Source organism: Phyllosticta citriasiana (assembly GCF_038021145.1).
Source record: "Phyllosticta citriasiana strain CBS 120426 chromosome Unknown IWZ02scaffold_16, whole genome shotgun sequence".
Lineage (NCBI taxonomy): Eukaryota > Fungi > Ascomycota > Dothideomycetes > Botryosphaeriales > Phyllostictaceae > Phyllosticta > Phyllosticta citriasiana.
In genome coordinates this window covers 359,027-384,472 of record NW_027117293.1, presented here as the reverse complement: position 1 = coordinate 384,472, position 25,446 = coordinate 359,027, and the positions used below count along the sequence as shown (strand labels likewise).

At 54.8% G+C, this 25,446-nt stretch overlaps 10 protein-coding genes across 10 annotated transcripts; 4 read left to right on the top strand and 6 right to left on the bottom strand.

Annotated features, from left to right (window-relative positions):
* Positions 1-1,518: 1,518 nt before the first annotated feature.
* IWZ02DRAFT_502563 (uncharacterized protein) lies at positions 1,519-2,946 on the top strand. The gene is made up of 2 exons (XM_066770306.1): positions 1,519-1,992; positions 2,195-2,946. The coding sequence occupies exons 1-2, from the start codon at positions 1,729-1,731 to the stop codon at positions 2,714-2,716; spliced, it is 786 nt and encodes a 261-aa protein (XP_066618734.1). The 5' UTR covers positions 1,519-1,728; the 3' UTR covers positions 2,717-2,946.
* A 317-nt stretch (positions 2,947-3,263) lies between these two features.
* On the bottom strand, positions 3,264-4,319 carry IWZ02DRAFT_494186 (uncharacterized protein; the record flags this gene model as incomplete). Its single annotated transcript, XM_066770001.1, has 4 exons — positions 3,264-3,614; positions 3,679-4,080; positions 4,139-4,248; positions 4,295-4,319. The coding sequence occupies 4 exons, from the start codon at positions 4,317-4,319 to the stop codon at positions 3,264-3,266; spliced, it is 888 nt and encodes a 295-aa protein (XP_066618733.1).
* A 1,528-nt stretch (positions 4,320-5,847) lies between these two features.
* IWZ02DRAFT_95745 (uncharacterized protein) lies at positions 5,848-7,664 on the bottom strand. Its single transcript, XM_066771474.1, has 3 exons — positions 7,335-7,664; positions 7,138-7,273; positions 5,848-6,992 (listed from the first exon to the last, which is right to left on the bottom strand). The coding sequence occupies exons 1-3, from the start codon at positions 7,388-7,390 to the stop codon at positions 6,033-6,035; spliced, it is 1,152 nt and encodes a 383-aa protein (XP_066618732.1). The 5' UTR covers positions 7,391-7,664; the 3' UTR covers positions 5,848-6,032.
* Positions 7,665-9,279: 1,615 nt separating this feature from the next.
* IWZ02DRAFT_95662 (uncharacterized protein) lies at positions 9,280-11,777 on the top strand. The gene is made up of 4 exons (XM_066771471.1): positions 9,280-9,390; positions 9,514-10,681; positions 10,730-11,549; positions 11,600-11,777. Exons 2-4 carry the CDS (start codon positions 9,564-9,566, stop codon positions 11,609-11,611), a joined length of 1,950 nt encoding a protein of 649 aa, XP_066618731.1. The 5' UTR covers positions 9,280-9,390; positions 9,514-9,563; the 3' UTR covers positions 11,612-11,777.
* Positions 11,778-12,868: 1,091 nt separating this feature from the next.
* IWZ02DRAFT_95705 (uncharacterized protein) lies at positions 12,869-14,703 on the top strand. Its single transcript, XM_066771472.1, has 5 exons — positions 12,869-13,264; positions 13,338-13,482; positions 13,535-13,598; positions 13,651-13,728; positions 13,779-14,703. The coding sequence occupies exons 1-5, from the start codon at positions 13,149-13,151 to the stop codon at positions 14,291-14,293; spliced, it is 918 nt and encodes a 305-aa protein (XP_066618730.1). The 5' UTR covers positions 12,869-13,148; the 3' UTR covers positions 14,294-14,703.
* Positions 14,704-15,819: 1,116 nt separating this feature from the next.
* Positions 15,820-16,627, top strand: IWZ02DRAFT_509420 (uncharacterized protein; the record flags this gene model as incomplete). Its single annotated transcript, XM_066770474.1, has 2 exons — positions 15,820-15,855; positions 15,899-16,627. The coding sequence occupies 2 exons, from the start codon at positions 15,820-15,822 to the stop codon at positions 16,625-16,627; spliced, it is 765 nt and encodes a 254-aa protein (XP_066618729.1).
* A 50-nt stretch (positions 16,628-16,677) lies between these two features.
* IWZ02DRAFT_485138 (uncharacterized protein) lies at positions 16,678-18,526 on the bottom strand (the record flags this gene model as incomplete). The annotated part of the gene is made up of 6 exons (XM_066769210.1): positions 16,678-17,282; positions 17,305-17,442; positions 17,490-17,643; positions 17,686-18,237; positions 18,415-18,449; positions 18,497-18,526. The coding sequence occupies 6 exons, from the start codon at positions 18,524-18,526 to the stop codon at positions 16,857-16,859; spliced, it is 1,335 nt and encodes a 444-aa protein (XP_066618728.1). The 3' UTR covers positions 16,678-16,856.
* A 386-nt stretch (positions 18,527-18,912) lies between these two features.
* Positions 18,913-20,844, bottom strand: IWZ02DRAFT_95617 (phloretin hydrolase). Its single transcript, XM_066771470.1, has 5 exons — positions 20,063-20,844; positions 19,856-19,978; positions 19,392-19,688; positions 19,103-19,264; positions 18,913-19,033 (listed from the first exon to the last, which is right to left on the bottom strand). Exons 1-5 carry the CDS (start codon positions 20,391-20,393, stop codon positions 18,981-18,983), a joined length of 966 nt encoding a protein of 321 aa, XP_066618727.1. The 5' UTR covers positions 20,394-20,844; the 3' UTR covers positions 18,913-18,980.
* Positions 20,845-21,277: 433 nt separating this feature from the next.
* On the bottom strand, positions 21,278-22,905 carry IWZ02DRAFT_436754 (putative isovaleryl-CoA dehydrogenase IvdA; the record flags this gene model as incomplete). Its single annotated transcript, XM_066766566.1, has 5 exons — positions 21,278-21,701; positions 21,827-22,104; positions 22,151-22,386; positions 22,471-22,680; positions 22,713-22,905. The coding sequence occupies 5 exons, from the start codon at positions 22,903-22,905 to the stop codon at positions 21,278-21,280; spliced, it is 1,341 nt and encodes a 446-aa protein (XP_066618726.1).
* A 493-nt stretch (positions 22,906-23,398) lies between these two features.
* On the bottom strand, positions 23,399-24,810 carry IWZ02DRAFT_436753 (uncharacterized protein; the record flags this gene model as incomplete). The annotated part of the gene is made up of 3 exons (XM_066766565.1): positions 23,399-23,946; positions 24,038-24,477; positions 24,533-24,810. 3 exons carry the CDS (start codon positions 24,808-24,810, stop codon positions 23,399-23,401), a joined length of 1,266 nt encoding a protein of 421 aa, XP_066618725.1.
* Positions 24,811-25,446: the final 636 nt, after the last annotated feature.

Sequence of the window (25,446 nt, the reverse complement as noted above, 5' to 3'; positions counted from 1 at the left end):
CCGCTTGTCTTGGCATCTGATGCACTCTCGTCGTTGTTGTTGCACTTCGAGGAGCTTCTCTGCTTGGTTGTTGTACGACGTCGGCCATAAAACCCCTCTTCCTCCTGTGCTGCTCCTCCTCGTCCTACTCGTCTTCTCTCTAATTTTCCTGTATTGTTCGTCCAGAACTCAAAGCTCGTTGATAGATAATCTGGAAAGCAAGCGCCCGTGTCGGATTCCCTCGACACTTTTTCTCTTTCTCTCTCTCTCTCTCTCTCTCTCTCTCTCTCTCTCTTTCTCTTGTCTTGAGCGTCCTCTTTGCGTGCGCATGCCATCACCGTCGTCGTTGGTTCTCTCTATCCATCCATCCATCCATCCATCTTCCCCGCCCTCTCCTCTCCATATTTTGTCGACACTTGTACCCCATCTTTCGTACCATAACTCTGCGACCAACAACGACTCACCCAGTCTGTCTTCCGCCAGCCTGCCAACCAGCCAATCAGTCAATCAGCCAGTGCAAATTCCAAAAACTCTTGATCAGCATCTTTTTTGCTCTTTGCAATTCTACTCGCAGTCGCGCCAAAGCATTGCGCAGCTCGCTCGTGACAAGTCGGCATCTCTGTCGTGTAGCCTTTTCCCATGTCCCCCAACGCGACGTATAGACTGTCCTGCTTCGTATCTTTCTGCCTTGCTGTCCACCCTTGCCAGCGCGTCTGCGCTTGCGATCGAGCGAGCAAGTCTTGCCACGACTCCTGCACACCATCCATCTATCCATCCTTTCATCTTTTGATCTGGCAAGTGGGCAGGCAGGCGTGCAGGTATCCACATCTCCCCTGCGGTGCAGTAAAAAGGGCTGATCTACTTCATCTGATCAACATTGATCAATTCTGTTTGGATTAGATAGTTAGTCAGTAGCCTGGCTCAACTTTTTGCCTGTTCCCTCGCTAAGGTGAGAAGAGAGGAAGCTGGTCGGATGGGGGATAAACGGATGGATGGATAGATAGATAGATAGATAGATGGGATAGGATGGTGATATTGGTGGTGGTGGTGGGTCTGTCTGGATTTGTTTTGTTCGCTACCTAGATGGAAGAAGCTCTCTGATTTGGGCAGGCGGTTGCATGATTTGTCCTACCTCCAAGCAGCGTCTTTTGCAGTGCCAGAACTCCGGGCGCCTGAAGATGGTAGTGGTGGTCGTGACTGACCATTTTTACCTGTGGATTGATTGGTTCACTCGACGATGATGATGACGATGATGCCGGCTGGGTTCGGAACCTGAGGGAGCTACCTACCTACCTACCTACCTAAGGCGGGCTATGTATGGCCTTTCTTGCTTGATCAATGGTTTAGCATCTGGCTGCTTCGAGTGAGGTTTTGAAGCGGAAAAGAAAAGCATGGGACAACGAAATTAGTTATGGTTATGGTTTTAATTATGGACCGGCGGGACGTCGGAGACGGGCATGGCGGCGGGATGATGGGGAAAGGCTCGGGGGATACTTTTCTGCGCCGATGGGTGGGCAATCAATCAAGCGCACCTGCACCGTGGGTGGTACCTCCGTACCGCACCCGCGCGGCCATGACGTCGTTCGTTCACGACGACTTTGTTCATTCCGTTCATGCATGTTACCACCCATCCACCATCTAACTAAGCCGACTGGGTGACCAAACTGCACTTCAACTCCAACCATCCATCTTCCAATACCCCTTCATCTCTTTACCTCAATCTCTTCCCTTGTTTTCCCCAATACACGCATGGCCGCCCCTCTTCCTCCCTACCCCTCCTCACCGTCACAACCCTCCCGTCTCCTCGCCCTCCCCGCCGAACTGCGCCTCCGCATCTTCGCCGAAGCGCTGACAGCGCGCGACGGCGCAATTCGACTCTACTTCTCCTTTCAGCCGCGCGAGGCGCGGAGGGCGCCGGGGTTAGGATTGGGGCTGCTGCGCATGTGTCGTCAAGTGCGTGAGGAGTGTGGGGAGTTGGTGTACTGGGAGAATTGGGTTTGTGGGGTTGCTGATGTATGTGTTGTGATTTTTTTTTTTTGGTTCGGGCGTGTAGGTGGTGTTGGGGAGGTGGTTGTAATAATGGTTCATCATCGCTTTTCTACATACACATCTGTCCGTCCATCTCTGCAGCACATCTGCATGTTTTGAGGAGTTGCAGCAAAAGTTCCACACAGAAAGAGTACAGTACATCCAAGCTAACCATTCACCGCCGCAGTGCTTTCGCCCCAACGCCGCGCCCGCCATCGGCTACAGCCAACTCCCGCCCACCAGCCTGCACAACCTACACTCGCTCTTCCTAATCCTCGACGCCACGACCGCGCTCGAATCATCCCTCGAGTCCGTCCCCTCACCATCGTCCCTCTCCAGCTTCGCCCCCTTCTCCGCCATGCGCTCGCTGCGGCGCCTGCGCGTCGCCGTCGTCGTGCGGCGCCGCTTCGTCCAGGGCACGCAGTGGTGGAAGGCGCTGCTGGGCCGCGTCATCGAGCGCGTGCCGGCCGGCTGTTGTCTGATGTGGGGCGTTGAGGAGGGGAATGCGGTGCAGAGGGATTATGTGGATGCTTTTTTGCGGACGCCTGGGGGCGCGGCGGTGTCGGGCATTGTGCTGGAGGAAGTGGGGAGCGAGGTTTTGATGCGTGCGGCGGCTTATGCGGAGGGGGAGCAGGGGGCGTTGAATGGGAAGGAGGAGGTTTTGTGGGTGGAGGGGGAGGCGGAGGTTGGCGATGTCAGGACGTGGTGATTTGTTTGTTGGCTTTGAATTTACCAAAGATTTGAAGAGAGTCCTGAGGGAATGTGGTGCGTGGCTTGACGCGCGGCGTGGTGAGGCTGCCTGCATCTTTTGAAGCTGACCTTGTTAGGATACCAAATGAGAGGCCTTCACACAATTCAGTTGGCTCAGTGACCCGAGATATTTCGACCCCTGCGAGCAGTGAACGCGTGCCTGCCAAACAGGCATCGGAATAGAAAGAGAGATCACTGATGAGACCGTCCGAGTTGGATTGCAAGATAACTCCAAAGTTTTGACAGCCGAATCCCCAAAATCGTTGCTTTTTTGTGAATGTAGTCCTGGACTGTATCCGTCCGCCAAGCACATCCAACAAAACCGATACATATAAAACACTTGGAGCGCAATGTCTTCATCAATCTTCGTTCCAGTCTGGTAGTCTCGATCTCGAATGGAGTGCAGTTTTAGAGCCTCCGCCGAGTCCAAAGTTTGCAAACTGAATAGTCCCGATTCTTAAAATTCCGATGCGGTCAATCCACAATTATGGAGCCGGGAGGAAGGCTCATGCAATCTCTTCCTCGTCACTCGTCGACGGTCCGAGACCGACCATGTACTGATTTGCTTCGTCGGCCAAGCCATTTGTATCGAGGCGTGGTCTCTTGTGGGGTGGACCATCGACCAGGTCTGATCTCATTTCCCCTTCGCCGGTGATTGTGTCGTACGGCCTGTTCCATTCGTCGACAGTGTACCAGGCGTTGCAGGTTGTATCAACACACGGCATCTCCATATCCCCGCCCCGATAAATCCTGTCATCAAATTTATTCTTCTGTGGCTTTCCGCAAGTCGGACACATGCGCATCCTGAGCATGTAGAAAGTCTGGAACCGTGCCAGGCCACCGAAGAAGCCATCGACCTTCTCCACTTCGGTTTGGAAATGGCTCCACGACATGAGCGTCGCGAGGTGTCTCTGGGCGTACCAGGTTGCGGAAAATCCTGTCCGAGTCGGGCGTCGACTCAAAGACTTTCTTTGCGACGGCGACGAAACCACTAACGCTGAGCTTCATGAATCCAGTCTCACGTTCCAGTTCCTCTCTAAAGACTTGTGCAGCACACTTTTTCGCGCAGGGGGACTGGTATTTTTCGGCAATGGCGTACAGGCGGGCATCGCGAAGTCGCGACGCTTCAGTCACGGGCAGGTCAGGATAGACGCGCCGGCAGTAATGATAATGCTCGTCATAAGTGGACGAGTAGAAAGCGTCGAGCAAGAGTTGAACGTCGTCCAGGTCGTCTTCGTGAAGTTCAACGATGCCAGTCCTTGCTTCCCGCGAGGTTGAATTGTGAGCAGTTTGCTTTGACGCCACATTTATCTTCAGGCGTACCTTGAATGGAGAGTCAGGCTTGCAGGCTTTGGCAAAAAAATTCGGAAAATAGGCAGACTATCAATTTGTGGACGTAAAACTCTTTGTTTTTGCAACGGATGGTTAGATCGGTGTAGTCCTTCGACTGGAAGTTGCCGCTCGCGAAGTCTGCTAGGCCTTCTACTGAGCCTTTGATACGTCAGCGATTTGCAGTCACTATGAAAAGGAGACTGACAGAATTTTCTTTCGCTGTAATCCATGATCGGTGTCCAGGTTTCTCCCAGCCAATTTGTGCAGGATGTAATAAAGAGGAAATCAAAACAGCAACTATGAGAGCGTCAAGAAGCCCTTTTCAACTACGCGGAAAACAATCGTGGGCGCCGGCGCGAGCACGTCCGCGATTTTTTTCCGGCAATGAACTTGTCACAATGCTCTGGAGAGACGAAAAACGACTATGGCGAAGCCTAGGCTGAGATGAATGGTGCTTAGCAAGGTAGAAATGCCGTGTGCTGAACCTCTATTGCCGATTCTTGGGATTGCGTTTGCAGTGGCCGACTCGGTTTGTTTGGCCTGTGATGTCGTGGAGCTGCGGCTCCTGGTGGTACAATTGGTATGTTTCAAACTGCGTCACCCCGACCTAACAGAGACGAGATTACAAGAAAGACAGCCGAAGCGTATAGAGAAGAGAAAATAAAAACGACACACAAGAAGCGATGTCGATGCCCAGGTAGGAAAAGTGGTCCTCAGCCTGGTTTCCAGCGTCGTAACTACCAGTGTTTAGAGAGTCCAACATCAGCTGGACTATATAAGAATCATCTTCATGGGCGCTAACGTCAGAGCTGAGCAGTCAGAAAGTCAATTTGACTCATCTATGCACGCGTCCTCTCTGAGGGCAATCTAACGGCATGACTCTCATCACCTCCGTCATGATAGTAATCAATCACGAACAATGTGTTTAGAGAGAGCTGACTCAACACCAAAACATTTACGCACTCCTAACACTGAAGCCTCGTAGAAACAGCTCTGTAATGTGAACGACAGAGAAGGCCCAGGTTTCAACTTTATGTATATGGGAAAACGATACTAAGCTTTGAAGCAAATAATTCAGTAGGAAACTGCATGTCATAATGATCTTTCAACGCGCCAGGTAAACCTCGCTCGAGCAAAGCCGTCGCTTGCCCTGGGAGCACATGAGTCTGCCTGAAAGCGCAGAGGAAGCGACGACCACAAAGTCTTATCGCAGCCCTGATGCCCTATGCAATCAATTCAGCGTTGTGTGTGGAAAGTGGACGATTCTCAAACATCCATACAGCCGAGTGGTCAAATGGTGGGGTAAGCGTGGCAGAGAACATGGGGCAGCTGCAGTCGCAAAAGAGCAACTTACATGGACCCAGCAACACACACGTCGACCGACCAATGGCACAGCCAACATACCTACCTTCAGCAATCATGCATGCTCCAGATAGCAAGAAGAAACTCGGCGCAGAAGAGAAGAGCGACTGGGATGAACAGTAGTCGGGATTTGCTGCTTCTGCGGCGCAGTCGACTCGGCATGGCGAGAAACCATTGCTCCCTGGCAGTTGCAAAAAGGCAACTCCCCTGAACCCAGCAACCTACCCGCTTACCAGTGGCAGAACCAACACACCTCATGCTCTTGTGCGCCAGACAGCAAAAATGACAAAAGAGAAACCAAACCGGGCAAAAACGTACAACAGCCGGGATTCGCTGCTGGTCACCCACGCAACTACTAATCGGCCGCAACGTGGCTTATCTATGGAAGAGCGGACGGGGTTCCGAGTTATCCACGGCTATGGTCGTACGTGGCAGAGGGCGCAAAGTTGTGGTATTATGTTGTGCATTGCTTGGTGCAATCTTCCAACCACAAAGCTATTACTTTTCGAAACTGATCAGAAATACACCAATTCCCAGCTCACAAATACAGCATATGTACAAGCAGACAAAAATTCCCAAACTCACCATTCGGGCGTCGGCGACGGCCTGACGTCCCAATCGCCCAGACTCCCTCCGTCGTCACCAGCCGTACTCGGCACGTCAGCGCGCTCCAGTGGCGGCGCTCTCACAGCCGCACCATCATCGAGCGACGAGCCAGCAGCCAGCTGCTCGGCAAGCGCCTCATCCGCGGCCTCGGCGGGCCCCACGCGGCGGCTGCGCCAGTTGTTGGGGCTGAAGCCCGCCTGGCAGAACATGCAGGAGATGAGCTGCTCGTTGTCGGAAGCGCCGCCCGTGGTGGCCGGCAGCTCCATACCGCACGTCTTGCGGCAGACGCCGCAGCGGTAGCGGTGCACGACGATGGAGCCGCCCATGGCCGCGTGCGAGGATGAGGGCTGCGTGGGCGATTTGAAGGCGATGTAGGTGGTGAGTTCGCGGCCGAAGACGCCGAGCTCGTCCATCATAATTGTGAATTCGGCTTTGAATGGGATGGGAACGGGCGTTGGGGGTTCGTTGGCGCTTTTCATGGTTTGCGCCCTTCTTGCATTGTAGTGTTTGTGTCTACCTCGGAAGGGCCTCCTGTTCGTCGACTCTGCCGAGATGGACGTGGAGGTGTTGGCATTGTTGTTGCTGTTGCTGCTCCCAAGGAGTTCGGAAATGTTGGCTGCGCATACTCGGAGTATGCGGTCTCTGAGTCCTCGATCAGACGGAGGCGTAGTTGCATATACAGCGCGCACAATGTCGGGGAAAAGCTCGGCGCGGTGGTCCACGTCGGTATCGAAATTTCTTGCGGCCAATTCTTTTAGGGAGGGTGCATCGTAAATGTCCCCCAATGCATACATTTGGACGTGGAATATGGTGCGTTCTTGCCGCGACATGATGTGCGACGGGCAGTCGTAAGAAAATGTGTACATCCAGTCGACTAGGGCTTGAATGTTTTCGGGAGCGTCATTCAAGAGCTCCATTTCGCCCGACACAGCTTCCTATGAACACAAAGGCATCAACATGGCCCCGTAGAGTTTGGAGAATGGGTGCTCGTTGAGGTCGATCATTTACAAGAAGGGATGGAAAGCTTCACGTGACATAAAAGGGGATCGGAAAGACGAGCAAGAGGTGTGGAGCGTATACCTTCCATGTGGATTTTGAATCAAATGCGCGGTCAAAGAAGCCTGATTGAGAGCGAAGCACTATCCTGTGGACTTTGTGTTCCTTTCCGTCTTTGGTCTTGAGCGTCATGTCTGAGTGCTCACCCGACTTGTAGAATCTGGTGTTTGTCAGTTTGTCGTCTAGAGCAGTACCGTGGATGGCCGGATGCGCTGACTAACTTTGTGAGGTTATTCATGAATTGTGATACTGGGTCATTCCTGATTTGACGGGCCATGGCGTGCGGCTGGGCGCTGACGGCAAGATGCAGGACAAGCGGGAAAGTTGGAACTGTATGTGAGAATCTAGATGGTGCGAAAGGGAGACAGGAGCAAGTGAGAGCAGGGCGAGTTCCAGTGACGGTGTAGGCGCGCGAGGCCGAGTTGAGACAGACGGTTGTTTGTCTCGTTGACTAGCGCCTGGGGTGACTGTTGAGGACTCGACCGGCAGTCGAGGAGGGATGAGGGATCGAGCATGACCCCGCCTTCTGCATACAGACTAGCGCCCGTCCGTCGAGACACTCACCCACGCGACGCCCATGCAAAATGGAAACAGAGACGAGGAGTCAATCTATCCATGAATTGAAAGATCAGTTGGTAAACAAGACATGTGCAGTGCCCAGGGAATTGCGCGTCGGTCGAAAAAAAGAAGAGTCCTCTTCCTTGGCCATGGAAGAAATTCGGAGAACATGTAACCGACAAGGTTTTGCATCATGTCTTTGAGACGGGAAGAGACAGGAATTAAAGGGCGCTGCTGGCACGCAACCTCGGGTTTCCAATTGCGTGCATGAAGTCCAACCTGTTGTCCAGATCCTGCAACGAACAAGTCTTCTCGAATCGAGGATCAGCCAGGATGACGTGGACCGGCCGTCTCCGCAAGGCGACGATTCCCGCGTTGATCAACACGGATCGACAGGTAGAATCCACACAAGCTGATGATTTCGATTCTCAGGAGACGATGAGATGGCGATGGATCTGCGAGTTGAGGTCGCAGAGGTGGTGAGAAACACGAGCATACCGTCACTGGGCTGTCGCCCGCAATCCCGAGGCACGGAGATGGGCCGACATCGGGACGCGATATCCAGCTTGGTCGCCCGCTCGAATTCCGAGCCTCTCCGTGGCGTCGGCAGAATTGGTTAGATGTGGGGGGGGGGGGGGGGGGGGAGCCTCTGTGTCAACTGCCAAGCCGGCAAGAGGGATGAGCGGAAGGTGAAAAAGTTCTTGTTGCGCAGGCCGCTGGAATTGCTATCTGATAAAGGCGGCTAGATCCTGAGATAAGCCAGGGTGGCGACTGTCACAAGACTGGAACGCACAAAGAAACGCGCCAAAGTTTTAAGAAGTCTGGAGTCTGGGAAATGTGGAGGAAGGCCAAGTCAGACAAGGTCCAGCGCCGGGAGCGCCAAGTGGGGGGGGGGGGGGGGGGCTGCGACGCGAGGGCGAAAATTGACGTGGAGGTTATCTGATGAAAACCTCATTTAGGAAAAGGGGCGCCACACATGGTGCTCGGCGGGTTGTCGTAGTCATGACACGCGGCGTTATCAATCCATCTGACAAGGCCAAGGTGCAAAGGGGAAAAGGACCGCGGGCGTGTACCTGCGTCCATTGAACACGACAACACAGCGCCGAATCGCAACATTGCCAGAGTTGATGATTGCGTGATTGAAGAAGATTGCTTTGTTACCGTCAGCCAGCCGTCAGCCCACTTCTGCAAGTTGGGCTTAGCAATCATCCGCAGTGGGTGGGTGGGTGGCGAGGGTGAAAAGCTCCCGTCCACCGTCCTCCCTCACCCCGCCGGAAGACAAAACATGATCCGAAGCCCACAGCCGTCAAGATTGCCGTTTGTCCTTCGAGAAATCATCGACATGGTGCTGTAGCGTAGCCGGGGGGCGGAGGGCTTCCTTGCCGAGAGCAGATCCGAAGACCGGCAGAGTGTTTTCCTTCTTGTGGCCAAGGCCTCGGGCTCCATCTGCCACCGTGATCCATGACCCACTCAACACTCCCGTCAGGTCCAGGTCCCGTCCCTCTCAGTCCATTTCCATCCGTTCCACTTCCACCCACCCTCGCCGACTTCCTCGACTCTACTTCTAGACCGCCCATCCCACCCCATCCATATTCTCTTCCGCACTCCCATCCACCGTGTTGTTCTCCGCGTCGCGTTCGCTGGCGCGCCGAGCTTTTTTGTTTGGACCTCGCGCCGGCATTGGCATCTCGAAGCCTCTGACGAAATTTGATCTGATAAGTGAGCCGCACCTGCACCCCTCCACTCGACTGCAACATGAACGCCCCCTCGCCCTACGCTGCGCGCATCCATCGTCCGAAACCCTTTCCAATCGTCAGCTTTACTGACATGGCCGTTGTGCAGCCTTCACGCCTCTTCGCCCCCCGACCTGGTTCTTTCCAGCTGCCGTCGCCATGCAGCACCAAAACCACTCCATCCCCACCACCGCTACTTCGCATCCCGACGACCCTGTGCCCCGCGAGCCGCAGACCGCCAAAACCGTCACCCTTGCGCCGTCCAAGTCGTCCAACAATTCGCTGCGCTCGTCGCATGAATCATTGGCTTGGTCTGAAAACTCTAGCGACTCGGAAGCACCCTCAACTCCCAACACAGAGCCGACATCAGACGCTCAGGTGGATGAGGTTGTTGACAAGTTGAACAGCCTGCCCGCTGCTTCCTTGGAAACCACCCCCGTCGCGAGGAAGGATGGCTCCGGTCGTCGTGCCTCCACGACCCTCATCTCTGAAGACGCCGATGGCATCAGGAAGCTTCTAGGTGATGGCGAGACGGGCACAAAGCTCATCGAAAAGTACTGCTGCGGCGGTGGCTGCTGTCTCGTGCAGTCGGCCATTCCCGAAACCACGTCGACCGACTTCACGCCCGTCATCCTTCCCGACAACGATGCATTCCGAAGCCTGAACCTCAAGATTGGTAACTTGAGCCTCAACACCGAGTTGGACCAAGTCCAGCCTCTGCCTCCCGTCACCACAACTCTCGAGGCCGCCGACGAATCTGCATCAAAGCAGCACACTTCCCGCGTTCACAAGGCGCCGCCCACCTTCGTCCAGCCTCACCCGCCCTATCACGTCCACTCGGCCCCCGTCCACCATGCGCGAGAGCTCACAAAGCCGGGAGCCGAGAAACGGACTTTCCACTTTGATATCGATGTCACAGACTACCCCGAAGAGGGTGGCACTGACTTCAAGGTCGGTGGCGCGATTGGCATCTGCCCGCCTAATGCAGATGAGCTAGTCAATGACGTCTTTGACCACTTGGGTGTTCCGAAATTCCTGCGGGACAAGCCCATCGTCCTCAAGACAACAGCCATTCGCTGGCCCACCATTTGGGGCGAAGAAGTGGAAAGGACGTTGACCACCACGCGTCGCGAGCTCCTCACTTGGTGTGTTGACCTGCAAAGCACCCCTCCGACGAAGCAATTCCTCCGCCTGCTGGGCGAATACGCAGAGGAGCCGAACGAAAAGAAGATTCTGCTCTACCTGACCTCTGCTCAGGGTCAGGCTGCGTTCTGCGAGTAAGTCTCACACCCGCAACGAAATCACCAGCTGCTCATCTGTTGCAGTCTCCGTACCGGTGGCCACATTACTGTTCCTCAGTTCCTTAATGCATTCCCTTCGACGAGGCCGCCTCTTGATCGCCTCCTTTCCGTTCTCCCTCAACTGATGCCTCGCTTTTACTCGCTGTCCAACGATCCCCACATTTCGTCTGAGCGCCCTGGTCTTCCCGGTGGCCGCCGCCTCATCGAAATGGCCGTCACCATCCACGAGGATAACGACTGGCACCACCCCCAGTCCAAGCGGACTGGCGTTGGCTCTGGCTACCTCGAGCGCCTCGCGCACAAGTTCATCGAGGCCGAGGCTTCTGGGATCGTAGATCCAGCCAAGACTCTTGATATTTCCGTACCCATGTTCCGCGGCTTGATGGCGAACCCTCTTTCCCGGCAGTTCGGCGGTGACGGTCCTATGATGCTCGTCGGTGCCGGCGTTGGCATGGCGCCCTTCCGTGGCTTCATCCTCAACAGGCTCAAGAATGCCAACTGCGCCAACAAGATCTGGCTCGTCCAAGGTGTCCGTGACAGCATGCTTGATGAAATCTACCGCGGTGAACTGGGCGCGCATGAGGCCGACATCAAGCGTGTTGTGCAGTCGCGTCGTGCCGGCGAGGCCAGATACGTCCAGGATGAGGTGCGGATGCAGGCGGACGTCGTGTGGTTCGTCATCAACGCACTGGATGGACGCATTTTCGTCTGCGGCAGCAGCAAGGGCATGGGCGAAGGCGTACACCGTGCTCTCGTTGACGTGGCCATGGAAAAGGGCAACCTTAACCAGGCAGAGGCTGAAGACTTTTGGGAGAGAAAGAAGGAGGATGGCCAGTACATTGCCGTGAGTAGAAGTCATTCTGAAGACCCAAACACGAGCTAACAACGCAACAGGAGACCTGGTAAACCTTACCTATGAAGTGCCTCCTGGCCACCACGCAAGTCCATTACCTTTTACGTGCGCTAGACTCTGCACGCTGTACAAAGTATTCCCTGTCTCATTTTCTTGATCGTCCACATATCGGCGCATGTGCGGTCTCTAGAGTTTGCATGGTCGTACGGGACTTGCCCTGAGCATTTTCAGGTCGTCGATTCATTTCCTTTTTGCGTCTCTCTTCGACCTGCTGATAGCAGTTCTGCGCTTTGCACTGCACCATTGAAAGAGAGAGCGAGGCATGCTTCTCCAAAAGAGGGATACAACGGCGTTTCGGGATAAAGCGATGGATGGATCGCTTGTATGGCGTTTGATTTCTTTGGGTCCTGTCTTGATACAATTTGGACTAAGATGTTTTGTTTTTTGAAAGAAAGAAAGAAAGATGATGAGTCTGTCTGTCCGTCTGTTCGAGTGAGCTTGTTGTGTGTCTTGTCGGTCACCATGGCGGAGCGCTCCCCTTTAAATACTCGGTGGTCTCCTGTGGCTGCCACCCAATCCGCCACGTGCATGCAAATGACTCTGCTGCAGCCCAGTTACCTATCTACCGTGACTATGCGGACGAGAGGATTGCTGTGGTTGGTGAGCGTTGCGACCAAGGGCGTAAGCTGCCGGTTGCAAGGCTCATCTCCGAGCCCGAGGCATTGGCCGACAAGAAACCCTTTCTTAATTCCTAGTTGCTTCCTTGGAGCCATGGATGCGCGTCTAGGTGCTTGCTTCTCATTGGCGATGGGGAGCAGTAGCACCGCCGCAGCTGATTGCCGTGGATGGCTTTGGGGCTGGTTCAGGTTACACAAAGGGTCTGCGTCATTGATGTTCCGGCCCGTGGACGTCTTCCCTCGACATGGACGGAGTTTTGGCTTTTGTGGTTGGGAAACAACGTAATCGACGCTTGGGAGAGCAAAGGTGTTGCGGGGTAAGCTCAGGAGATGCGACGGCCTTGTGAGGCTCAATTGCTGTTCCTCCACGAGGTCTTCATCCCAGGGCGTTTCCCAAAGATAGGGAGCTATGAGCTGATTGATCGTCTGGGCTTTCCAGGATTTTCATCGCCTCCATGCAGATTGACACGAGTGCAGTAGCTGCATACTTCGCGACCACGACTGCGCAACTCCATCCATCTCAGCAAACGCGACAGCTCGCCATGCGGTTCCCAACACGTCCCGACTCAATTCCCAACCTGCGCTTGGCATCATGGCCAACCTGAAAACGATTGTCAAAGCACCTCGGTGCAACGTAGCAGACCCCACTCTTTTCACCAACTCATGTATCGATAAAGCGGCACCCCTGCGCTCCCCCTATGTTTAGCGGACGTGCACACCGACACCGTTTTATCGACGACCCAACCGAAGGACCGTCGTAATCAATTCATCAAAGAAAAGCTTCCCCAGACAGTCCAGGGCCTCCTGCTGTGCGCTTCGTCTTTCCCGTTTCAGCCTCCAGCGCCTCCGTCCAGCTCGGCAGATCCTTTCCCATCTCGACCACCAAGTTGAACGACATCGACCGCCGCAAATCATGCCGTTGAGTAGAAACTCGAGGGCCTCGTCCTTCAGGAACTCGGCGCCCTCGCTCGATGAGTCGCTCCGCTTCTCGCAGGAAATGAACCCAGAGTTCAAGAATGGACTCCGAGGGTGAGTAGCTCGAGTCATTCGTGTTGCATGGTGCGCTGTGGTGTGTTTTCCAACTTTGCTTACACACCGCTAGATTCCTGGACTACGGCTTCACAAACAAGCTGTATACCGACCTGACGCTCCGCTGCCAGGGAAGAGAGTTTCATGTCCACAGAGTGGTTATTTGTCTCCAGAGCGGGTATTTTACCAGCGCCTGTAGACAGGCTCCGTCGTCTGCGGTAATTTTGCCCTTGTACCTCACTTGTTCAAGAAGCGTACCAACAAGCTCAGGATTCTAGCGTTTGCCCTGCCGTGATTGACCTCGGCGAGGAGGACAATCTCGACCATGTTACGGGTATGTACATTTCCTCCACGTGATTGCATGTCTTTGCTAAGGCTGCAGGTAGCCATGATACATTTCTTCTACACATATGACTACAGGATCGAAGACATTCCAGATTTTGACCAGCTGCCGCCGTATCAAGGTAACGCCATCCAAAGCCCCTCCTAGCCCACGCACCTAACACGACACCAGAGCTCGTCTTCCACGTCGAAATCTACGTGCTGGCCGAGAAGTACCGAGTCATGGAGCTGAAAAAGCTAGCATGGGCCAAATTCATCGCGCAAGCACGGCACCAAAACGCATGGCGTGGGTTCCCGCTCATCCTGTGGCGCATCCTCAAGCCGATCCCAGCGTCGGACCGGTGGCTGCGCAGCTCCATCTTCAGCATCTGCCGCGAGCACATCCAGGAGCTGATGGAGGACGACACGTTCAAGGACACGGCCGACCGCACCCCGGGCTTCTGGCGCGAGCTCATGGAATACAGCGCCCCCTACGTCGGCAAGAAGTACCGCTGCACCAACTGCCGCACTGAGTTTCTCTGCGAGATGCAGCCTGAGACCGTCGGCGGTGAGACGCTCGGCCGTTGCATGAATTGCCGCGAGACATTTCCGCTTAAGCATTGGGCGGAGAGTATCGTTAGGGATGAGGCGGAGGAGGAGGAGCGCGCGAATGATCATGTCACCATTGCGCGGATGAGCATTGGTTGACGTTTGCAACCTTTGCGTGGTGGTGTTGTTGGAGTGCCTCGCGCGTGGCTTATGATGAACGAAACGTCGATGACTGTTTGCTGTTTTTTGGAGTATCACATTCGTTTAGCGCTCTGTTTTTTATCGCATCATTGTTGGCTTAAATTGCCGTGGGTCGGAAATTTATCGTTTACACGCCCTCATTCTGACCTCTCATTCTTCTACCTTCCCGACCATTTTCTCGTTCAAACCTTCTCGCCATGATAGTGCTGGTCTATCGTCGCTGACTGGTGTTCGGGTCTCCGGGTGATTTCCCGCGAGGCATAGCGCTATTTGCTTCGCGCTTGTTTTCCTCGCCGGATTTTTGGAGGCATCTGTCGCCTGTGTCAGCTAGAACGCACGTCTCGGATTTGCTGTGGCATCCCGAGCTCACATTCCGCTCTTTTTGTCATTGCTTCGCGTTGATTTGACATTCATGTCGCGGCCTCGCTGTCGCGCCGACAGCAGCACGTCTCCTAATCCGGTTTGGCGTCGGCGTCTTCCTTCTGCGCGCCTTGAAAGCTACACATCCCTCAAGTTCCCCAGCATGTAAATAAGGCAGACTTACTTACACATGGCCCAGACACTCGCCAAGGAGACGCTCCTCGCTACTCTCCATCGCCCTGCGTTCTCCCTTTCTCGCTCTGTGCGCGTTGACGATGATTGGAATAGACCCGCCGAAACGGCGAACGTCAATGCGGTCGCTCATGCGACTGAGAGCACCGTGTCTCGCAAAAGACGGCGCGAGTCGAGCGGTGATGGAGACTTGGATGCCGTGGACCGCATACAAGCCAGTCGTTCCTAAGCAGTCATCTGCGCCGTGCTCTCCCGAGGCCTTCCCTCATGAGGGCGAGCGGCTGCCTGGGTCAACAGAAAGAGTCTGAGTCTGAGACAGACAACTTTTTCCAGGACAACTAGGGGATTAGACACTTGGCGCGTCAAAAACACGTCCTGTCTGTAATCCCCACGTCTGCTGAAGTCCACGCAGAGCGTTGTGCACTTCGCATTGGCAGTGAGAAACAGCTGCTTGCCGAGGACTTTGCTAGATGGCGCTTGGATTTTCAGGTTTCTGTTTTCAACATCAATACTGTTACGCGGGACCATTCGAAAGAAGTTGTCCAGAGCTTGCCAAATGCAAGGTGATTCATCGAGTTTGGCGAGGACGCGGTACGCGTCTGACTTGTAGCCACCTTCTTTCGCCCAACGAAGTTGCTTTCGGTTCTCGACTCTCTGCTCGCGCGTCGTCGGTTGAAGATGACTTTTCGTCTTAGCCTTTCTTCCATTCCGCCTGAAGTACATCATTTCTGAAAATGACAAGGGTAGAGCTGCAGTGAAGTGACAGGACCGTAGAATTTATCAGTGGCCTTGTCCAAATTGCGCGAGAACTATATCAATCAAGGCTATACAGTGATTTTACAATCCGCTGCACAGACGAACGTTCCGGCGAGGTCAAAGAATACCACGTGCATAAGATGATTGTCTGCATGCAGTCGGAATTCTTCGCCAATATGTTCAAGCCTGGATCTCCATTCACGTTGGGTCAAGTTTGAATTGGATCGCAACAGAATACCGCTGACGTTCGGTTAGGAAGCAAGGACTGGCATTGTCACCCTTGATGATGATCCATGCATTATTCTCTACATGCTGGACACAACGTACTGTGAAAACTACGACTACACAGTACATATGATGCATCGTTTCCCGGATTTACCATCGGCGGAAGCAATGACAATTTGCGATGCCGAGCTATACACCATTGCAGATAAATACCAGGATAAGATCATTAGAGCCCAAGCCGCAAGATGGTTCCATGAAACCTTTGAGGAGGAGTTAGATCCGCCCATAGGCCCTGCAGAAGACAGTCTCTCCATAAACGCCTTCATCAACATTATCAAGACAGTCTTTGAGACTACTCCCGACTCTGACAGAACCCTTCGAAACCTCCTCGTTCGCCAAACAGAAAGAAACTTGTCCATCCTCATGGCTTCGGTGCGGTTCCAGTCAGAATTAAAAAAGGTGGATTGCTTTTGGAGCGGCTTTGCGTACTGGCTTAATTTCATCAGATCTCACCGTCGCACCTGTCCGCAGCGTGGACACACCGACATGGTCGTATTCCCCGGGACAATTGAGGATGGCGAGATGCTCATGCATTCCCCCGCTACGGTTTGTCAGACAGAATTCTCATTGGATGAGTGGAAAAGGCCGGAAGCCGACGAGTCGGAGCCAGTGGATCTGGAAACTGAGGAGGAAGAGGAAGGGAGTCTTCGTAAGAGGCGACGCAGTTCAAGCGACCAGGACAGTATAACAGAGAAATGAGGAACCATGCTGTCCATCTTCCTTAAGAAGAACGGCCAAACATCATTAGTCTTCTCCCAAGCGACTTCGCAGTCACCTTCACCTCGCGTCTTGTTTTCTATGCTCTTGGAATAAGTTGTTCTTGAAATTGCGTGGACACTTCCATGCGAATCTGGCAAGACGATTCACTCAAACAAGCTCGCCGCCGCACCTGGTGGACAAGTCTGCCAAAGCGAATTCAACCACCACCTCAAACCGTTCCAATCGCCCCGCCTCCCGCACCCCGATTCCACTCCACCCACGCAACGCCGCGCCGTCCATCGCTCGTGGTCACGGTGCCCCAAGCACGTGGAAAGAGCGCCACGCGTGGTTTTGACCTTGCATCGCCATTCCTCACGTCGTCCTCGCCATCACCATTTCCAGTCGACACGGGATCCACCAGCCTCAACGGTCCATGCCCTCTCGCCTCAAGATGTAGCTTCAGCGGCGCGGCGGCATTGTCAGCACTGGACTTTTCATCTTGCTCTCGCTCGGTCTCGAGTTCGATATCCGAGGCCACGGGCAGCTCGTCGCGGGCGTCGCAGGATGTGGCGAGGACTGCGTGCTTGGTCAGCTCACGTGTCTTCCCGGCTACTGCTTTTCTTGCGTCGTCGCCGTTCGAGGAGGAAGAGCACTGCTGCTCGACGTAGCCAACATACAGCCTCATGCCAGCGGGTGGAAGAACCAAATCCAGACCATGGAAGTGCGTCACGTCGACTAACTGCGCCGCGTTCCACACCCAGCGCGGTGCCGAGAAAGGACGCAACGTCCGACATGGCCGGGCCCCAAGAAACAGTCTGCCAATCGACGAAGGTCAGGGGCGAGCTCTGCGCCGCGTTCTCACCCCTTCCCTCTCCCTCACCCCCTCTTCCGCCGCAAACAGCATATCATCGAGCCGATAATCGCCATGCACAAGCCCCTGGATCCTACCCTTCCCCTCAGCCCTCTGGCCCTCAGCAAACAAATTAAACACGCCAACCAACTTCTCACGAACTTCCCTCTACCGCGGACCCATCCGCTCGCCAAACCGCTCCACAAACCCGCCGTACAGCGCGCGCAGCCTACTCTGATCGATCTGGCGCCCTCGATTCAACCACTTCTTCCCCTTCCACTCGGTCCTGTGCTGCTCGTCCCGCCCAACGCGTTGCAGCCGCCCCAGCGCCGCCATTGCCGTGCGCGCCTGCGCGAGCGTCGCCCCGGCTATGTCGTCGCCGACCACGGCGTCGGCCCCTGCGTCGGCCAGCAGCAGGCAGAACGAGCCGTCTTCGGCGCGGAAGGATGAGTGGTAGCTGTACGCCAGGGACGCCCTCGCTGCGCCGTCGTGGCGGGCGCCGATGCAGGGCGCGGGTTCGCTGTAGAAGCGGACTTCGCGTTCGTACAGCGATAGTGAGAGGCTGGCGCGGCGAGAGGTCGCGGAGGTGGATGCAACTTTCAGGATTGCTGTTGGCGATGGTTTACGATGTTGTTGTGCCGGTGGTGGAGAGGTGAGGGTGTTGGTGTTGCTGTTTGGCTCTTTCGACTCGGCGAAGAAGATGCGGTAGCAGTCGCTGACTTGGCCGGTGCCGATGCGCTCGTAGGTAGAGGATGATATGCTGTCATTTCAAGTTTCGGCGCCCTGCTACTCCACTGTGAAATCTGTCGGTGCGCGGATGATGGAGTTGTCGATTCCATTGGCGGATGTAGTCACCTTGAGTGTTTGCTTTGATTTCCTTCCAACCCCCTTTTTTTTCAATAAAATGTTCCTTTTGTGATCCGCGAGTGATTCTCACCCGTCAAATCCCACGTCTACACCACGCGGATCTTGCTTGGATCAGTTCGTCTGCTTTCTGGCACTCATTGCGGGGAACTCACATGATGCCGCGCTCCCGCTCCCCAAGGCATGCCACAGCTCAACCCGCCTTTCCGCAAGGTGTTAGCTACTCTTTGCTTCGTCATTTACATCAATAATCGGTGCTTTTCCTCTGCTGCCGTGCTGGTTAAAGTCATAGTGTACGGCCGCACTCGATGTCGAGTGAACTTCGCCCGTTCTGAAATCGTTCAACTCTTATCCTTCATTTTTTAGCGTGTCTGTTTGCCAACATTTTAGTTGATGGCAGGACGTGCCTAGTTGGTGCGGATGACACGAAATCAAGATTACGCGCGTAGGCGCCCAAAACGATGCGATACACAAGCCAAAGCACGCGGGAAAGTGTGGAGATCCAGTGGCCACTGTGATGCAGGAGACAGGGAGAGTCGACAATCTCCGTGCACGGCATACCGAGTCAGACACGGAAGATGAGGAAAAAATAATAAGTCTTCAATTGACCTCCATACAGAACCAGCATTCTCCAAGCCCTCAAAGCGTATCTTTAAACTCCCTGAATAAGTCGGGCAGGAAACAATTCAAATCTGCGCAAATGTATCAGCCTCTGACAATGAAGCGGACAGTATAGAGTATCGACTACAAACAGAACTTACGCTGCATCTCGATGTTGCAGTGGACGAGCAAGTCGTGGGCTATTTGCGCAGAAGTGACTTTGAGGAAAAACCGCGACCGCAGCTCGCGCGACCCGTCGTCCATGAGGCGGACTTGATGAACGAGGTACTGGCCGATGTTCTGATCGGTCGAGTTTGTGTGGCCTGTCGTCGACACACGGGACGTCAGCTCAAGAAAGTCCTCCTTCCTCTCTCTCACCGCACTCATATCCATCACAACAAAGCCTGGCCGCAACCCAAACACACCAACAAGACTCCGACTCCAACCTACCAAAGATAATCTGGCCCACAACAACCGTCTCGACACCGCTCTCCTCAAACATCTCGCGCCGAAACCCCAACTCCTGCGGCTCGACAAAGGCAATCGTGATTTTATTCGCGTCTTGACCAATGTACTCGTCGATCTGTGAGAAGGCGCCAATGTAGCGCTGCGCGTACGACTTATTGGCCCAGTCCAGTTGCTCCGGGAAGCGCCACGCGTACTGGTGTGCGACGGGGTTCCACAGCTTGTAGCGCGCGGAGTCGACTTGGTGCCAGCCGAACCACCAGTCGAGCATTTCGCCTGTTACTATGGGTGGGGGGCGTCAGTTTTTGGGGCTGGCGGAAGAAAAAGGAAGGAAAGAGGGGGGGGGGGGGGGGGGGGGGGGGGGAAATAAAAAAGGGGGAAAGGGGGGGGGAAGAGGACGGAGAAGGAGAAAAAGGAGGCATGAGAAAGTGTTTCAAGGACTGACTCACTCTCCGGAATGGCCGTTCGCACAGCTATCATCAACGTCCCATCTTGCCCAACCGTCCACCCATTCTCCATCTGCAAATACCCAGGCTGCATAAGGAATCGACCGGCCTCTTGCGGCGCGAAAGCTGGCACCACCAGTCAGTCAGCAAAACCGCAAACCACACAACAACAACCCCCCGCTTCCAATCCTCTCTTTCAATCAAACCTACCCAGCGGCTTCGCCCACGGACTAGCACTCAACCCCTTCTGCACCTCGCTGCTAATGGGCTGCACATGCGGAATCCAGTACTTGGCATACGGCCGCGCGAAGTCGGCGGCGCGGTAGCCGAGGTAGTATGTCGCGTCGTCTTCTTCGCTCGGGACGAGGTTTTTGGAGACGGTGGTTTGGGAGAGGGGTGGCGCGAAGGAGGAGTTTGTGAGGGCGGTTGGAGGAGGTGGGGTGGAGAGTTGGCGGGGAGAGAGGTTGCGATGATGGTTGGGTGAGGCATGGCTGAGTTGCGTGATGACGAGGAGGAAGAGGAGGGGGGTTGGGAAGTGCATTGTGGAAGATTGGATGAGAGGAACCAGAGGACCTGCGTGTTTCTCGACCGCGTCCGAAAAGGAATTCTTTCTTTGATGCGCCTCTCACTCGTTCATATGTATATTCTCCTCACTCCCTCCCTCTCTCCAGTCAGTCAGACCGTTCGTTCAGTTCCTCGGAACAACACCACCCCACTGCAACCAGCGCGGTCCGTCCAAATCCGCCATCAGCCCCAAACAAACAAGCATACCCACCTACCTACCCACCCACCTATCCTCGCAACCACAGCCGCCCTTCCTCGCAAACAAACCAGCAACACCGAAGCCTCCACAGTGCAAAACTCGGGATGACCAGAGAAGACGCAATGCCGCCGTTGCCAAGTCGGGCCTAGCGCCCGTCGACTGCCAGGTACGCAGGCCACGGCCACGCGCTCAAAGCGGCAATGCTTGCGAGACGAGGTGCGTGGCCCGACGAGGTCGGAGACACCGTTGGCTTGTGAATTTGGTCTCGCTTTCGGGTAGGGGGTCGGTCGGGGCTTGAGGTGGGAGTAGATTGTCTCTGTCTTTTTCGAGCTGCTGGATGGAGCGGGGTTTGCAGGTGGTGTGAGGCCAAGGCGTTGGTTTTTTACATGTATCTATGTAGATAGATCTAGTGGGAGAAGCACACTGCTTGTAGATGACGTCGGTTGCTAAGGTTGACTTCCGCTCCTACTTTTTGTCGACCTGAAGGCAAAGGCCGCTTTCGAAGTCGTGGGGTCCTTCTGTCCGCTCAGTCAAATGACATTGTACTTGTACCTAATGGGTCTGTCAGGACGTCACACAAGTAGAGGGAGGAGGTAGAAAAACGAAATCTCATACATGCATACAGCACTGTTTCCCTCGTATATACCCTGCGTTCTCCCTCCCTAAGCCGCAAACATTTTATTGAAATACCTCCCAATGACCATTCTCCTAACCTCGCTCGTACCAGCGCCAATCTCGTAGAGCTTCGCATCCCTCACAAGCCGCCCAGCCGGGACTTCATTCATGTACCCCATGCCGCCCATGAGCTGGACGGCGTCCATGGCGCATTCGGAAGCACGCTCGGCAGAGTACAGGATGGCGCCGGCGCAGTCTTGCGTCGGGATGATGTAGTCACCGGAAGCGATGGCGGCGTGGTTGGCGTCGATGAGGGCGGCGATGGTCGACGTGTAGGACCGCGACGCTTGCAGTTTGGTGTGCATGTCGGCCAGCTTGCCTTGGATGAGCTGGTTGTGGGCGATGGGTTGGCCGAATTGGGTGCGCGTGTGCGTGTAGGGGAGGACTAGGTCGAGGGCTGCTTGCATGATGCTGTTGCGTGCGTCAGTTAGTCAGTTTCGGGTTACTGGAATCCATCTTCAACGCCTCTTGACGATAGGTGATAAAGATCTGAGACGGGGTTCACGCTGGGGGACTCGTGTTCTGTCCTTACTTACCCAAGAGGACCGGCACTGAGAACCAATCGCTCCAAATCCAGACCTTCCATGAGGACGCGTACGCCCTTGTTGATCTCACCCAGCACGTTCTCCCCCGGGATGAAGACGTCCTCGAAAGCCAGCTCGCCCGTATTCGAGCCGCGCATACCAAATTTGTCGAGCTTGCGTGCACACGAAAAGCCAGGCGTCGAAGTCTCCAGAATAAACGCCGTGATGCCCTTCGACGCAGCCTTGGGCTCCGTTTTGGCATAGACTACCATATAATCGGCGTCCGGGCCCTTGACAGAGTCAGCGCTTGCGCAGAGCAGATTCTGGAAATCTCACGTTTGTGATCCACATCTTGGTGCCATTGAGGAGGTACCCGCCATCGACCTTTTTCGCCGTGCTCTTCATACTGACGACGTCGCTGCCCGCCGAATGCTCGCTCATAGCCAGCGCGCCAATCTTCTCACCAGAAATCAGGCCCGGCAGATACTTTTCCTTTTGCGCCTTCGACCCATTCAGCATGAGCTGATTGACGCAGAGCTGCGAATGTGCAGCATACGACAAGGCAATACTCGCTGTCATCCTCGTCAGCCACCAATCAACACTCATTGAATCCACCACCACAAGCCAACCCGGCGATCCTGCCAGACCACACGTACCGGACGCCCGACTCAGCTCCTCCATCACGATGCAATGGGCCTGGTAACCCATGGCCAGCCCGCCATAGTCCTCATCCGCCGTTATCCCCAATAACCCAGCCTGCCCAAGCTTCCTCCACATGTCGTTTGGGAACTCATTCTTCGAATCCGTGGCGGCGGCCACTTCTTCAGAAATCTCTCTTGCTGTGTCTCGCATGAGCACCAAGCAATCTTTGTTCCAGTAAAATGACGGGTCTACGCACCAGTAAACGCCTGAACCGTACTGCGCAGCTCTTCGAGGTCGTCCCGCGTCGGCGGCGCAAAGCCCCGCGGGTGCTTGGATATGAAGGCGCGCTGGAGCGGCGTGGGGCCAGTGAGGATGCGTGGTTGGCATGAGCGTAGCCGTCGCGCGCTGTGCGATAAGAGCAGGCTCGGTCGCGGTAGTATTGAGGCCATTGTCGTTGCTGGTGTTTGTTTGGGAGAGGTGGAGGCGGGAGATCGGCGTGGGGTGAGACCTGAGGTGGGTTGGGGTTCAGCCGAGGGTAGCCGAGCTGGCGTGGCGGACGTCATCAAGGGGGAGGAAATGTGGCGGCCGATGGTAGGTTTAATCCTTCACCCCTTTTTTTTTTTTTTTTTTTTTTTTGCCAGTCGAGGGCAATCCTAGAAATATGGGTTCCTCTCCCTTGCTGCACATTCAAGGGTCACTTGAATTTGTGCGGGCAATTTGGGTACCTCTCAAGCCAATGTGCTTCTTCTAGTCTCATTTCCAATGCCAAATACAGAACAGTATCTGAACATCAGAATGCGAATTGCTACCTCTGCGTGAGCGATTTCCACAAGTCTTGCCATTCGCATCCTCCGCACCAGCCCTACAAAGAAAGCCCCCAAATCTGGATCGCCATCACCGCATCCCACACCACAGAATCTTCAATTCTCCAGAGCCCTCACATCACACTTCTAACGTGTCCCCCACATCCCCATTCCCACCCCCACCCTCACCCTCACCGCACTCCTCCCAAACCCACTCAACAGCCAAACCCGGCATCCTCCTAACCAAACGAAACTCGCTGCGCGGCAAGAAAAAAAGCAATCGCAGCGCGCCACACTCCTCAAAGAAGCGCACGGCATGGCGAGCAAAATAGGGCCGTGCAGAGCCGTGTGCCGCGGGTCCACCCAGCAGACACGCCATGCGGTAGTCGGGGGGCTCGTCGGGACTGTCGCCCCACGGCCGCGAAGACGGCGTAAAGGCGTGATGAAGGGATAGGCTGTGCAGGTGGGGGAAGAGGGAGAGGCGGGCGGTGATTTGCTGATGGCGTTGTGTTAGTGATGTGCTGCGAGGTTGACGGGATGGAGGTGGCTGTGTGGGGTGCGGGTTTGCGGGGACTGGAGGGGTCGTCGTGGGGGAGTTAAGTACCTGGCGGTCGGAGATGGTGAGGTAGGCGAGGCCTTCTCCGGTCAGGGCGAGGCGTTCGAGGTTCGGAAGAGCTGCGTGTATGACTACTGAGTGTGAGCGTGAAGTGACGAGAAAGCATGTTTTGCAGCCATCCAGTTGACCAATCCTTTGATTGATCAAGGCGGCTTTACTTACGCTCCAAAACATTCGGTCCAATCCTCCTATTCATTTCAAAGTCGACGAGACGCGGCAGCTTTGCGCAATCGCAGAGCACACCAGGAAAACCTCTCCCCTCGCCCGAACCCCAAGAATCCTCGCCTGCGGCTGAAGTCATGATCCTAATCTTCTCAAGATTCGGACAAAAGGGCACCAAGGCTTTGCTGATCATGTGGATCGAGAGGGTCTTGACATGATCGAGCGTAAAAGGCAGATTGAGCTCTTTCCTCCCACCGAGATCGAATCTCCCAAGGTTGATTCCCGGATACAGGAGATCGTCGACCGGCATGTCGGGATAGTGGACGTCAAGCCTCTCCAGACGCGCCGGTGCAGTCAAGAGGCGCGCAAATTCATGGTGACTTCGCTCCGAGTTATCCAATGGAAGTTCCAGAGCATAAGGGTGTGGAGCGCGGAGAGTCCTAGATTACTACTGTTAGCAGGTAGTACAGTGTTGTTGGGTTCGGCACGGCTCACCGTGTCCGCGCAAGAGTTGGTGGGATGCTGAGTCGGTATCCTAGCAAGAGCTTCTCGCCCGGCCCTGGAAGATGTCTCCCTCCCCAAAGAGACACCGAATGAAATAGCGGTTTGGTCGCAACCTGAGTCGCCAGAAATCGCAGCCTGCGGTTGGTAGATGAGAACGCGGTCAAGTGATTGCGCCGGGGTTGCGAAGGCTTTCGCACGAGATTTTCCTCTGCAAGAATATCGATTATGATCAAGAGAACATCATCATTGAGGTCATTGAAGGAAGCCATGGGCCCGTTGCATCCAGTCTTCTGTCCGAGAAAATAGAGAGGAACTTCCTGCCACAACCTCAGCTCCAAGAGGTGAAGTTAGTCCGGCCTTGGAATGTGGTTGGCAGGTTGTCCTCGTGTGACGCCATTGGCGTTTTCTGGTTACACACGACGAAGCAAGATTCCAAGATTGCCTTCTTGAGGTTAACTCAGCGGGTGAATCAGCCGCGTAGTCACCCGCTAAGGTAAGTCTTGCAGCGCCAAAAGTAAAGCAATCAATTGACAGCATGCAGGGCGGGTAGGGATTGGTTCAGTCATCACTGGTAGGCGCTGGCGCAATGTCCAATATTGGCCTGGCAACATTGGTTGAAATCCAGCCAGATTGAGGAGCATGTGGAGCAGGCGGGCGCCAACGATGGTGGAGAAGTGGGGGAGTGGAGAAATATTGAGGATCCACTTGTACCGGTTGAGACGACTTGGAGAAGAATCCTCGTCGAGAAGATTGCTTGGGCGCAGACTTGAGGATGGTACGAGATGGCACTTGAGCTTTATCCGATAAAGTGCACTGCAGCAAAGTGGATATCTTCGAGAAGCAGTCACTCGCGCCGTAAAGATCAAGACTTTGACTCGGAGCAGCCATGTCGAAGGGAGAGTTGT

What these genes read in the sequence shown, in the direction of transcription:
- IWZ02DRAFT_502563 (XM_066770306.1), top strand. Translation starts at nt 1,729, where the DNA reads ATGGCCGCCCCTCTTCCTCCCTACCCCTCCTCACCGTCACAACCCTCC. An exon ending in GGGTTTGTGGGGTTGCTGAT is followed by an intron (nt 1,993 to 2,194) that starts GTATGTGTTGTG and finishes TCACCGCCGCAG; the next exon opens with TGCTTTCGCCCCAACGCCGC.
- IWZ02DRAFT_95662 (XM_066771471.1), top strand. Translation starts at nt 9,564, where the DNA reads ATGCAGCACCAAAACCACTCCATCCCCACCACCGCTACTTCGCATCCC. An exon ending in GGTCAGGCTGCGTTCTGCGA is followed by an intron (nt 10,682 to 10,729) that starts GTAAGTCTCACA and finishes CATCTGTTGCAG; the next exon opens with TCTCCGTACCGGTGGCCACA.
- IWZ02DRAFT_95745 (XM_066771474.1), bottom strand. Translation starts at nt 7,390, where the DNA reads ATGGCCCGTCAAATCAGGAATGACCCAGTATCACAATTCATGAATAAC. An exon ending in TTCATGAATAACCTCACAAA is followed by an intron (nt 7,274 to 7,334) that starts GTTAGTCAGCGC and finishes GACAAACACCAG; the next exon opens with ATTCTACAAGTCGGGTGAGC. An exon ending in ATTCAAAATCCACATGGAAG is followed by an intron (nt 6,993 to 7,137) that starts GTATACGCTCCA and finishes TTGTGTTCATAG; the next exon opens with GAAGCTGTGTCGGGCGAAAT.
- IWZ02DRAFT_95617 (XM_066771470.1), bottom strand. Translation starts at nt 20,393, where the DNA reads ATGCACTTCCCAACCCCCCTCCTCTTCCTCCTCGTCATCACGCAACTC. An exon ending in TCCGTGGGCGAAGCCGCTGG is followed by an intron (nt 19,979 to 20,062) that starts GTAGGTTTGATT and finishes TGGTGGTGCCAG; the next exon opens with CTTTCGCGCCGCAAGAGGCC. An exon ending in CTGCAACATCGAGATGCAGC is followed by an intron (nt 19,034 to 19,102) that starts GTAAGTTCTGTT and finishes ACATTTGCGCAG; the next exon opens with ATTTGAATTGTTTCCTGCCC.
- IWZ02DRAFT_95705 (XM_066771472.1), top strand. Translation starts at nt 13,149, where the DNA reads ATGCCGTTGAGTAGAAACTCGAGGGCCTCGTCCTTCAGGAACTCGGCG. An exon ending in CAATCTCGACCATGTTACGG is followed by an intron (nt 13,599 to 13,650) that starts GTATGTACATTT and finishes GGCTGCAGGTAG; the next exon opens with CCATGATACATTTCTTCTAC. An exon ending in CCAGCTGCCGCCGTATCAAG is followed by an intron (nt 13,729 to 13,778) that starts GTAACGCCATCC and finishes ACACGACACCAG; the next exon opens with AGCTCGTCTTCCACGTCGAA.